The sequence below is a fragment of the Nestor notabilis genome, unplaced genomic scaffold (genome assembly GCF_000696875.1).
Source record: "Nestor notabilis isolate BGI_N333 unplaced genomic scaffold, ASM69687v1 scaffold1049, whole genome shotgun sequence".
NCBI classification, from domain to species: Eukaryota; Metazoa; Chordata; class Aves; order Psittaciformes; family Psittacidae; genus Nestor; species Nestor notabilis.
Window position 1 is genome coordinate 60,807 of NW_009944835.1, and position 13,676 is coordinate 74,482.

A 13,676-nucleotide genomic window follows, 5' to 3' on the forward strand; every position below is an offset into this window, starting at 1 on the left:
TTCTGCCCCAACATACTGAAACATCTTGGGCTATCTTCAGAAATAATGCCAGTCGCAGCTCACTGCTGGGGGTCTTTCCCTGCATCTCCTTGGAATCTGTTCTTGCAGGTCCCCGGGGAAATGCAGAGGTGAGCCAACAGCTCCAGCTTGTCTGTACCACGCTGTGGTGAATCCTCCCAGACCCAGCTACTTCTTTTTATCAAAATGCATTTGCTGTGTAAATGTGTAATTTTCATCCCAGCACTCAGCTTCATTTTACTTCTAACAGCTCTTTCTTTACTTTTTAAATGGGAGGCAGAGAAAGAAGGGTCATTTAAAAATAATTTCATTACCAACTGCTCATTTTCTCATGCTTCATGAGGTTTTGAGGGGGCAGAGGATTGGATTTTCTTATCTTTTTAAGTTGCTTTTTTTGCTGTCTTTATCTCCTTTTCCTGGAGTATTACAGTATATAATTCAACTAATAGCCTGCTATTGCAGTGACCTCCAAGAAAGATGATACTCTTCCTCTAGTTGAGCCTTTTAGTTTCCTACTGGAGATCTAAAGGGCTTTTTTAATGCTGCATTAGGAAATTATGGGAGAGGATGAAGTAGATTCTTCCGAACTGCCTTTCTACCAAAGCTTGTTTCCACTTCCCCCTGCCTTCTCCAACAGCAGGGTTTTTCCCAAAACTCTCTAGTATCACGGAGAACTCTGGAATGCTCTTCACTTGCCATTTTTAAGCACAGTGCTGCAGTTCTTAAAACAAACTTCAGTGATGCCAGGGCATGCCAGGAAGACTCTCAGCATAAACCTGTAAATGGTCTTGGTGAATGGCTGCTACCTCCCACACCACCTTGCAGATCCTGCAACAGCAATAGGGGAGATGGGCCATACATGCCACTTCCAAGATTTGCAGGTACAAAATCTGTTTCTCTTCATCCAGTATTTGCCTCTCATTTAAAGCAGTGACACAGGCCTCATGATGGAGGTGAGTAGCAGGTCATCTTCAGTATTTTTGCCTGTTAGGAGGTGTTTCTCCATTCTGTTCTTCCTTTTTAAATTCTTGATGGGATCTTTTGGTCTCTACCAAATGGTAGATGAGCTTGAGTGACAGCCTGCCCTCCTTCACCCGTGCAGATCCCCACAGACCAGGACCATCAGTCCCAGTATCATTAGTGCTTGGACAACTAGAAAGACACTAAACCCTCTAATATCTCTGGAGGAGTTAATTAAAGGGGGTTAATCTCTGCTGAGAAGAAGCAAATACCTCTGGAAATTACTTTCTCTAATGGAATGACGTAAAACCATCCAGCACTCTCCGCCAGGTCGATGGGATCCTGCAACTGAGCGGGATGCCTTGTGTAATGAGAGCAAAGAGGATGGTGCTGGGCTGCCTGCGGAGCACGCCTGCCTTTTCCTCTATCTTCTGATGATTTGTTTCCCGAAAGCGGGAATTCCCGGGTTTTCGAACCAGCTGCTCGGCAGGGCGGGAGGGAAGCCGGGAGCGAGGGGATTTGCAGTAGAAGAGTGACCCCCGCTGGCCACAGCCTGGAACGGGACATCGGCCCGCCCGAGAGCTGGTAGGAGGAGGAGGAGACGTTGGGTATCGGTGCCTTCATGCTTTGCCCTCTCCCCGTGTTCCCCCCCATAGAAAAGCGGGTTTGGGGCTCTGTGTGGTCACCGTGCCACGGGCAGAGCTGCCCTTCACAGAGCGGCCCCGGGATTCTTGGCAGCCCAGCAGGAGTTTTCCCTGCGAAAAGCAGCGGGTGGGCTCTTGCAGGAACGCCCCTCCAGCCTCTGCTCTTCCCCGCGGAGTGTGGGGAGCCCGGCCCATTGCCAGCAGTCCTGCGGCCGGAGCACTGAGGTCGGCTGGGGCTCTGGCCCCGAGCTGAAGCGATGTTGGAGCTCACAGCCTCTCTGACACTTAGCCCTGAGCACCGGCGACAGATAAGGCTCAGACTGTGGTCATCAGGACCAAACTGCACCGGTCACTCCAGCAAGCAGATCATGGGCTCCTGCACAGTCACCGACCACCAGGTCAGCTGCTCGTATGCTGTCCATCACAAAACACTTGGAGAACATTAGGCACAGCAGAGGAATCTGAGCTGAAACACCATCCTGGAGGACCAGGAGTGCTGTCCTGCTCTGTTGGGTGTGCATGGCAAGAGTTTGGCAGTAGAGGTTCTACCAGGGTGGCTGCTGTGAGAAGCTGCAAGAAGCTTCTCCTGTGTCTAACAGACCCAATGCCAGCACATCAATATGGACCCACTGCTGTCCAAGGCCAAGCCAATCAGTGACAGTTGTAGGACCTCTGGGCTAACAGATTTAAGGGGGAAAAGTTATTACTCATTGTGACCAGAGAGAGGAGTGAGAATATAAGAGATACACCCCTGAAGACACCGAGGTCAGTGCAGAAGGAGGGCAGGAGGTACTCCAGGACACCAAAGCAGAGATTCCCCTGCATCCCATGGCACAGACCATGGTGAGGCAGGCTGTGCTCCCACAGCTCATGGAGGTCCATGGTGGAGCAGATATCCACCTGCAGCCCATGGAGGTTAACTGGGGAGCAGCATTCCTCACCTGAGGTGGAAAGAGCAGCAGGACAATGTATGATAAACTGACTACAATCCTCCATTGCCCATCCCCTGCACCACTGAGAAGGTAGAGAATTTAGGACTGAAGTTGAGCCTGGAAAGAAGGCAGGGGTGGGGGGAATGTGGTTTTATGTATATATATATATTTGGATTTATTTCTCTTTATCCTACTCTGATTTGACTGGTAATAAATTACACTAGTTTCCCCCAGCCAAGTCTGTTTTGCCCATGACAGTAATTGGTGATTGATCTCTCCCTGTCCTTATTTTAACACACAAGCCTTTCATTGTTTTTCCTCTCCCCTCCTCAGCAGAGGGGAGCAATAGAGCAGCTTTGGTGGGCACCAGGTGTCCAGCCAGGGTCAACCCACCACAACTGTGTGTTGCCTTGGCTAAGCAGGGCAAAGCCTCCCAAATCCTGGGGAAACCACACAGGGCTGGCCCTGTGCAGCAGAAGGAGAGCCTCAAGGCTCACTGAGTTTCCATGGAGGAAACCCAAACAGCAACGACTGTGCAAAGCAATAAGCATTTTCTCTAGGAACTGAAAGGGAAGTTGCTGGAAGTATGGCTGCGTGATTAGATTTTACATGTAGCACTCTGGCACTGGCAACAGGTGATTCAGAACAACCTGTGTCTGTGGCCTGTGCTGTGGAGCTCCCTTAGTCTCCCAAACACCATGGCCACATGCAAATGTCTCGTGACCATGCGCTACCTTGTGAACTAACGTGGGGGAGCCCCAGAGGCTGGAGAAGCAGGACAGCATCTGGTGCAAGATGGTACCCAGAGAAATTCTTGTAGGTACAGTGAGTGCAAAGGTTCAGCCAGGACAGCTGCCTGCTGCATGGAGGAGCGCTTGGCTTTTTCCTCACCACACTCCAGGCACACCAGATGCTGATTTGGAGCCTGCTCTCCTTTTGTAAACAGTGTAGCATATACTTTATATTCTATTCACACCTCTCTGCAGCTTTATGAATCTCAGTTTCTGGCTTTGATCCGGTTTGTGCAACGTTAATTAATTCCAGGCCCTCTTCCTTCCTCTTTTTTTTTCAATACGCTATTTCTAATTATTTCTTATTTCCTCAGGTTGCCTATTTCATTTCAGACAATTTTTTCCCCAAGAGCAGATTACTTGGTGGTTGTAATAATGTGTAATTACGTACGGGTCAGCAGCTAATTGCATAGATGTAACATAGGGATCCACGTCTCCAGCAGGAGTCTGTCGCAGCGCTCAAAAACGACATTGGTAATGACCTCTCCAAACTGCATGGAATTGCAAGAGGAACTGCAGGAAGAAGTTTCTCCCTGTCTTTCTGTGTGACACATGTGGACGGGTGGCCCATGGTAGCACAGAGCTTTCAAGCCAAAGCAGCAGGAAGGATTTCAGATCTGGTGCAGTGAAGTGCACAGCAAGCTGTGTGTGTGCACGTTGCCTGTGTGCGTGCTCTCATAGTTGTGTGCTGCTTTCTGCTTGGTGCCCTGACTCTCCTTCTCCATTCCACTACTTCACTGACCTCCTGAAGGTTTTGGATTAGTCTGGTAGTATTACAAGCTGAAAATAATCCTACCTCAAGTAGCAAACATTAACTTGCCATAAGAGATGCCACTGCTGCAGGAACTGCTGCAAATACCATATGTTATTTTCATGTCATTTCCTTTCTGTGCCTTTTATTGTCATCCCCTAGAGAGATGTGAAGCTCTGCAAAATTTAACCATTCTAGCAGCCCATCAGACTTGCTGGCAACATATTCAAGATGTGTAATTTCTACTTCTTTTCACTGTTGTACCTTCATAATTTCTATTATCTTTTGGGGAAGGAAGAAAGTCCTGCAGACTTAATGAGATGGATTAATGGCTCCTTTAGTACTTGAAAGGGCTCAGACTGGAAAAAAAAAAGCTGGCTAGGTTGCTAAAGCTAGGCATGACATGGAGAAAGTAAGCAGAGATTGACTCTTGAGTTTCCTCCAATGTAAAAAGTTACAGGCGTCAAATGAAACTAGGGGGATCAAAATTCAGAATGAGCAACAGTGGCACATCCCTGCCTGGGTACCAGACCTTTGAGACTCCTTGCCAAAGTGTGTCTGGATGCAAAAAGCTTACCTGGCTTCAAGGGAGTACTGGACAGCCTCCTGAAGCAGAGTTCACGTTAAAGCTACAAAAGCCACGGCGTGGGACTCAGTTTTCTCTAGTGCCATCTGTGGGTACTGTTTGAGGCAGGATGCTGGGCACATCTGTAGGGGAGCCCTGACACATACCCTAACTTCCATTGCCCCTTGCAGTCAGCCTTTCCCAAGAGATCCCTCCTTTGGAGTAGCTGCACTCTGAGTAGGACGCTGACCTTGAACAGCTACTGGGCTCTGTGAGAAAGGGAGGTGGAACCTTTAACTGATGTGCCAAAACAGGGTGTGACAGGGAGAGTTTCTTGTACTTCCTGAAGTATCTTTCTTCAACTGGGAGAAGACAGGTGAGTAGAAAACAGGATTTCATATACCCAAACACAGTTTGGGTGAAAGTCCAGTGATGCTTTTGCAGCAAAGACCCAGAGATTCGTGGCAAACAGGCACTTCTGCCATTTACTGTGTTTATAGACCAGGGGCATCCCAGGAAATGTGTCTACACCTGCACCAAACACTTCTCACTGGGGGTGAATGGATCAGGAGAAGGTGACTTACAGTCTCTTCAGCTGTCCCACACCTACAGTAAATCTGTGCTCCTGCCATTTACTATGGAAGACTATCACCAAGCTTTTATCTCCTGGGAGTGCGTCTCTTTGGTGTCATTGCAGTATTTTCATCTTTTGACACAGTGTTCAAGAAACATTTTGCAGTTTGCTTGTGATCAGAAAAGAAAAACCCTAACAAACCAACAGAAACTTACCCTGTGTGACCAGGTGTGGAAGGGTGCAGAGGAGGAGTCACAGCACCACAGGATAGCACAGGTGGGAAGGCTCCTCGGTGAGGTCTCTGGACCAAGCCTCTGCCCCAAGCAGGGCCAGCTCTGGAATCAGACCAGGCTGCTTAGGATTTCTCCATATGGTTCCTGACCCCCTGCAAGGATTGTGCTGGCACAAGCTGTTATTCCAGGCACACTGAGGCATATTCCCCTGAGGTCATCTACAGTCAGCATCACCTGTAACATCAGTGCACAGAGGGGAACAGCCACAGAAACCATGGATTTATTTCCCCCACGGAAAATACGTCATTGGTGACAATTACCCACTGACTCATCAACATCCTTCCCCCTGATTAAATTAATTGGAAACACAGAATTGAAAGGAGAAAGCAAACTCGATACTGCAGCTGCACATCATGGACAAACAAACCCCTGCTGCCCCAGCAGTCTCATTTTTCTGATCACTTAATTACTCTGCCATAAGAAAGGATTCCTCACTACTTCTAGCTAATTACTTCTTTACACTAACAGAAAGCATCCTCCAGACTAATGGCTAAACAGCCTTCTGTAAGCCTTCTACTGGTATAGGTACCACAGGCTTGCTGCGTAACCTCATGTGTACTCCTCCTTCTGTGTACTGCCTTCATTTGTCAAGCTTAAAATGGGAACAATTTACCCAGGCCCTAAGGCTGCTATAAGATTTCATTATTGCAAAACCCTACTCAAGCTCATGCCCACATACAATGCAGAAGCACTATGTATTATTAACAGGACGTGGCTGAACGAAAAGAGAGAGAGCAATTTTTCAAAGGCTTGCCTTCTCCTAATTTCCCCCCAGAACAAGGCAGACACGCAGCAAGCTTCAAAATGCTGGAATGGATTCATTCAGTAATACTGACACACTGACAGTCTTCAATCAACATGCATGACAAGTCTTGCAATTGAAAGGATTGAAAATGAAGAGTCTAGTGTTCAGCAGAAGTACCTCAGCAACTGTTGAGAGTAAAATTGAAAGGAAAACAGTTGTCGAAGACACCGGGAGTGGGAACACGAGCTATGTGAAGCACTGTTTGCCGTCTCCATGATTATCTGGCAACATTTAAAATAGCCACACACAGGGAGCAGGGTCACATTCTTGCCATGTTATTTGCAGAGACAATAGCCTCAGAAACAAGTATTTCCTGTGCTGTCCTGAAGCTGGTGCAAGGAAAGCAAGTCTGCTAGAGCTGACAACAAAAAACAACTGACTGGTACAACCAGTTAAGAAAAGCACTTCCCAAACCTCAGTGTTACCAGCTGCCTGCGCTCTCAACGCAGATGACCTCTGCTCTTGTTCTACCACAGGCAAGACCAAGGGGCTGTGCAAGGCTCTTCTCACAGCTCTGACAATCACACCTTGTTTTCTAATAAACCAGTTCCCTCATGTCCACCAGCCCACCTTTTGGAGACAATCTGCCAGAATCCACACACTTAACCCAGTACTTCTAGTTCCCCTAAAGAGAAGTGGTGGGAGTCAGGTCTCACCCACAGGCCAGTTCCTGCCCAGGCTGTCCAAAGCACCAACCCACAGCACAGTCCTTTATATCTGGACTAAAATTCAGCACCCCAAAGGGAGGGGGTTTGGACGAACAACCAGCCATGGTGAGGCCAGAGAACTCTTCCAACATAATTGGAATTCTGCTGGAATTTGCTACTTTTTTTTCTCTCTCTCTTTTTAAAATACACACTCAAGGTTCCTTGTGGCCAGCACAGGAAAAGAAACAGGCCTGCCTAATTATGGACATAAGAAGGAAAACAGCAACTCTCACTTTGGCAAAATACCAGCCGAGTCTTGGTGAGGGCTCTTTCCTAAACTACAGCAACTGGTAGGTGAGAATACATGAACTGATCCATAGCATTACGCTTTCCACCTATCACACTTTCTGTGTAAGGCTTGCTATGTGATAAGTGAGCTACATCGTATGAATTTTTAAAGCGAGGCATGATGTTATTGCAGTAGGACAAGCTCTTTAAGCAGCTTCATATACCAAATGAAAGCTGAAGTCATTTGCTAGACACATTGCAGTAGTTATCATAGAATCATAGACTGATTTGGGTTGGAAAGGACCTTAAGATCATCTAGTTCTAACCCCCCTGCCGTGTTAGTGAGCACACTAAACCTATGGAGGAGACAAACACATGAACATATCTAAGGAGAGATGGTGGCATTTATAATGTAAAAGTTCACACTTGTTCACCTTTGCTCTCTACTGAGTACACTTTGCACTTGTGTTTCAATAGGGGTTGATGCAGCTTCGTGGGTTTGGGGAACAGTGTTGCTGACCATGACATTCTAAAGTCAGCGGACCCACTAAAGGGAAGCTTCATTTTGACTCAAGGTGCACGTCAAATAGGCACACTGTGGGCAGATATTGGCATCTATCGTTTGACCTCATGTCTGTCTTGTTTCCCATCCTCTAACAGGCAAGGTTCCATGCTTGGACCTTCCATTGGGGAAATGAATAAATAAGTAAAGCTGAGGTTTCAGCTGAAGCGAGGGGAGGCCAACAAGCTTGCCCTAGTCTTTCACGTGGGACAGACTGAAGCTCACCACAAGCTGGCCAAAGGAGCTGTTATTTACCCCTAAACTCATGCCCCACCAAAAAGCAGAGCCCAGGCAGGCTGAACCCATTATAAGTGAATATCCTGTACGCACAGTACAGGGCACACTCTGTTAAGGATGGAAAACTTAATATTTGGGAGACTCCCTAGAGGTTCTTAAAGCCAGGAGAGTGATCCCAACAGCTTTGTCTACTGTAGGACCTGGCCTCCACTTGCTTGCCTCCACTAAGACAGGCACCTGTATTGGAGCACACACATACACATACCACCACTCTTGTATTTTTTTTTCCCAGTATTTTATTTCTGACAGGCATTTACAACGTTCCATTCATAGAACTAAAAACATAAAAATAGACCTTCTTTCAGCTTATAAAAGAAATATATAAGAACCTTTGACATAGACATGTCATGACATTATGTACAAGAACAACGGTACCTTCCCAGTACCGGCCTTCCAGTATTTCAGCACTGACTGTATTCCGCTGGGTACAGCTAGGACAGCTAAAACCTCTGCTTCTCTAATATGCTGGGACACAACTGACAAGTGGATGATATAAAACAATGATGTGATAATACAAAGGGTATAGAAACCTTTCTAAAGCTTTTACGAAAAGAAATCAGAAGATAGCAAAAAGTTAATAGAGAAAGCTTTCATAAGATCAAGTATAGTGCACCAGAAACCAGAAAGGAGGGGGCAAGGGGAGAATGCTAGCTGGGACACAAACACAGTGATGGATTTTGGGGGGGAATAATTTTTGTTATGTTTTAAAATATAGTCAGAGTGGATTTTATAAAATATAATCCTAAAGCTATTATAAAATTTCAGGTTTTCAAGTACCTACTAATGTGTCAAACATCAGTAGATACCAACAAAGGGGAAAAAAAATTCATATAATCTTCCTTTTTTCCTATAGGTGAAACTGATGTGGGAAAAGCTATATAAATCTTAAAAAAAAAAAAAGTGCTATTTTGTGTTTCTTATTTGGAAGTCTACTTAAAAACCACAAGATTTTAGTCACATTTTACCCTGTTTTAGATGTTTAAATAAAGATTTTAAATGTTAAAGAGGTTCGCTTGTGTAGAACTTGTTCATAATCTATTGCAGTGGAAAAGCTTCTATAAAGGAATTAAAATACACTAGTTTCACCCACAGCAGCAGAGTGGATGAGGTCAGTTTTTTGGCCATGAATTCCCTGTCCCCTAAGCCCAAACTTTGTAGAGAGAGTGGACCGAACGGATCTGTGATGTTGCTACACTGGCTCCAGCGAGGTTACACTCCAACCTCCATCAAGCTGGATCAGTTTGGTCCACTACAGTTCAGCCATGTAATTTTGTTTTATTCTTTTTATTATCTAACTAAACTCCAGTCTCAAACATATACAATAATACTTTTCCTGAAGAAAGTTATACCTAAATAAGAGTTTCCAGTTCATATTTTAATATAAAACCACCATTCCTATCCCTCTGCAAAAAGCTAGCCTTGTATCCTAGACGTGGAGCTACGCTAATGCTGTAAAACTCTCATCCCTTTGTGCCCCTGCATCTCAGGTAAAGTACAAAAAAATATTTCTTCAAGTGTTAAATTTGGATCTCTTTTAAGAGAGTTTGGCATCTTTATAACAGTATGTAAAACTAGAGCTTCCAACACTGACATTAAATTAGACCAGCCACAGACCAAGAGGAATTAACACAACATAAATCCCAAACCTTTCCTCACACACTCCTAAAATACATGTATATTCTCTTACATTTAAAGAGGGAAAAGTAATAAGAATACTGCAACTGTACACATTAAAAAGGCAGTTTTCTCATTAAGGAGATGAACCTACGACTGACATTTTACAGCTATAAAACCTTCTGTTCGTTGTGCTCTGTTTAAGCTAGTTCGCTGCATGTAGGTTAAGACATCCAGAGTAATTTGTTTTCCAGTGATTATATTCTCCCCGTACTTGATTTCAGCCCCTGATTATTTTAGAATAAATAAAATAGTGTGAAAGCCCTTGGTAACATAAGACAGGACCTTAAGCTTATTCCATTCCATGTTTTGAGCATTTTACAGTTGCCTAAAGTGTGGCCACATGGCTTCGGACCAATTCAGCTGCCGAAATGGTGTGTGCAAGTGTGCAATCTATCGGGATCAGCTCTCCGCAGTGTGCGGGGGCAGAAGGGAGGGATGAGGGCAGGATGGGGAGACCTATGCATCTAGGTGGGGAATGGAACCAGTTCAGAGCTCCGTGTTCAGTTTCCTGCTAGGGACAAAGTCTTCACGCCTGACCCAGATGACCTCCTCGCCATGGCCCTCCACATCACCATTGATGCCGGACAAGGCCGCCTGCTTCTTCAGCTGGGTCATCCTGGAAGCATGCGTGTCCATGGCTGGGCGCGGGTGGTCCCCCCGGCATGGCTGGCTGCTCGTGATGGAGGCTGCCTGCAGCTCGGTCAGCCATGGCACCTCTCATGGCCTCGCAGTACTCATCGTCATCGCTGAGGATGTCCGTTTCCTTGATGTCCTCCTGCTCCTCATACTGAGCAAGGTCAAACTGTTCCTCTACCCAGCGGTCAGTGTCCCCACTGTGTGTGGGCTGCTGGGGCTCTTTTTCAGGGCTGCTCGTGTAGACGGCATCTGAGTCAATGGTAAACCTGTTTCGGGCCAGCCGCCGCCTCCTCCTCCCAAGAGACTTGCTTGGGGCTGACACTGCGCACACACAAAGATAAAACCCCACAGGCTTTTTACACATGGTACAACTCTCTTTAAAAAGACAGTCTTCCGGGGCCCTTTATTTAACACCACTAGGCACAAAGCAGGCAGACTCCCATGAATGACCTAGTCATTCAGCATACTCTCTGCAAACAAGTCACACTTCATTCAGCTCCTCAGCACAGGTCTCTCTCCAGCTGAAAAAGGGAGTTTCTGCTACTCAGATCCACAGTTGGGATAATGGCCCACAATTACTGTTCCTCCTAAGCGGTAGGCAGGCAGCCAGCCAGCACAAAGTACATCCGTTCAGCTCAGCTTCTCACACGCAGTGCCCTGCTGTCAGCACACTACGGAAACCAACTAGCCTTACGCCTCAGCATGGGAAATTGTTTTGTCCCAGGTAAAAGCAAAACTATGGGTTTCCAAGTAGCTGCCTCAGTGTTGAAGATGCTGTGACTGTCACATTATTTACAGGGATGTAAGTTCCCCGTCCAGGCTCTGTTACTTCCCTCCCCGCTCCCTCCCTACTAGGGGCAAAAAAACCCCAGAAAACCCCAATACCAGAAAAAACTTTCAGAAGTTCCTTACTCAGCATCAGCTGGTCTACTAGCTTTTGCAACTGGCCCAATTAGCAAATTCACATCTTCTGTGTTGGAACATCTTCATAAGAGGCTTGTGAGGCAAAGCAGGGGATGAATCCTGCAGCTGAAGGACCTGCAGGCATTCCAGCGCTTTACGTGCACTCACACGTAGCTCCACGGCAAGCAGGTGAACTTCCAGGTTATAGTTTGTCCCCCTCCACTAAACAGCACCTTAGCACTTCCAGTATGTATTTATTAAACTCTAGCTTGGGTGTGAGGTTACATTTTAACATTCCTGAGCCTCAAAACATGCATTAAGTACAACAGCTCAGCAGTTGTAAACTTTAACTGTAGTGACAGATCTGGACTTTAAGAGGAGATTTTAATCTCTCCAGAATTCACCATGCAAATGCGCCAATGAGCCAAACTGAAAGTAGGTTTGGCATCTGCAGCAGATTAGCCCAACAGGCTGGTTGAAGAAGCACTGTGGTAAAATGGCTGCATTTTGGCCCTCCTTTGACTCTTCTTATGATTTTAAGTGTCTCTAAGGCAGATGGCTAGCAACACCCCGAGTGAGAAGCCATGCTGCGAATGTTATTGGTCTGGCCTGCCCATTACAGAAGAGGAACAGAAAGCCTGGTGGTCTACATTGCTGGATCTAATGAGCAGAAAAAAAACAAACCCAAAACCAGACCAGAACAAAACACGCAGCGGTGCCGTGTACTTTTCAGTTGGAAGCAAATGTTTCTTCCCTCCATCATCTAGTGTTCTGAAAATGAAAACCTGCTTTTCCCTGGGATTCTCTCATTGCTTTTGCCTGAAGTCAACTGAAAGGCAAAATCCATGGTTTAGGACAGGCCATTACAAAAATAATAGTATCAAGTGCATGCTTCTCAAAATGTGAGAAGTAGAAGCACGTGCCCTTTAGCAATAGAGCTGAAAAGGCTAAAATGGAGGACATAGAAAGCTCTCTCTTCAAACAAAGCCACTCACTCAGGGGAGCTGATTTTTCTTGTGCATTTTAGTTTAAAAGTGCTAGGGTTAGCTCGAAATTCTGTACATGCTTTTAAGAAATATGCAGCAGGCTTCTGCTTTGTTCAGCTGAAACCCTTCTCCAGATTAAAGTGCACAGCCAATCGGTATTGACAAGAATCCCATTTCTTCCTTCCTCACCAGAAGGACTGCTCTGAAGCTGAGCCTTCAGTGCAAAGCAAGTTAAATAGAGGCAATTTAAGGCTCTCAAGGAGGTGAAGCATGGAAAACAAGCAGTTTTTACATACGCAGGAGAGAATGCTAATCCTAATATACAAGTAACAGACACCACCACATGTCCTACAACGGTGCTGGGGTTACTGGGATCTTGAAAGTCTGTAGCCCTACAGTACCTGCCCTGTTCATGGCTGGCCTTGCACCTTTTAGAGCACACAATCTTTTTCCACCAAAAGGAACATATTGCTGGGATGAGGGCAAACTTTCGGTTTTAAGAAGCTGTCTTCTGTGTTTATCCCGTAAAATTGAGTGCACTGCCTTCAGAAAGTCCTTCCTGTGTTCTGGTGAACTGGAACATAGGCAAGAATACAAAAGGCAGTGTTATCTCTTGGGAACTGCTAAAAGCTCACTGTGAGATAAATAATGACCAGTCCTGTAATTTAAGACAGTGCAAAACGACCGGCACACAATTCCCCCAGAGAAGACTCAATTTAATACAGAATTTTCAAAGCAAAGCTAAATCAACAGTCATTGCAATGGACATCCACGGAAAAAAATACAGTGTTCGTTAACAAAACATTTAGCCATTTACCCCTCCCAAGGCTTCCTTTCCCTCCATTACCTATCACACACTTCGTTTTGTCCGATACACATCAAGCTGACCTATGGTGGCTAATTAAATCATTTGTCTCCTGTTAACACACACTGAGCAGAAGTCCCGCAACTCTCTACTAGCTAGTAGTAGGAATTGGCTTGGTATCATCAGCTCTGTTATATCCTGGTTTACTTGTGTACCACGCTCTTATTTGAACTCTAAAACACATCAGCACAACCACCACAACGAAGATGGACAAATCTTACTTAAGGAGAGAGCAACACCCTAAAAGTAGGGGTCAGAATTTGGTGGCATGAAAGGTGCCAGCTAAACATGACACATTAGCAGCTACCTGGCATAAAGACGCCCTGCTGGAGTTTAACTGGATGTTAAATTTTAAAAGGAAAACTGTAGTAAGGATATTCCCATAATGGTGCAAGGCTGATCAAATATACACCTTTATTTTAACACATTTTAAGAAATTCTGCCTGCTAGAAATAAGGCTTTAACACCCTCTCCCCGCTTTC

General features: G+C 45.7%; 1 protein-coding gene across 1 annotated transcript in view; it reads right to left on the reverse strand.

Annotated features, from left to right (window-relative positions):
- Positions 1-10,290: 10,290 nt before the first annotated feature.
- Positions 10,291-13,676, reverse strand: part of TIAM1 (T-cell lymphoma invasion and metastasis 1) — an 82,339-nt gene continuing 78,953 nt past the window's right edge. The window contains 3 exon segments of the mRNA XM_010022579.1: positions 10,291-10,504; positions 10,506-10,761; positions 12,731-12,903. Of these exon segments, the coding sequence (XP_010020881.1) occupies positions 10,291-10,504; positions 10,506-10,761; positions 12,731-12,903 (643 nt within the window).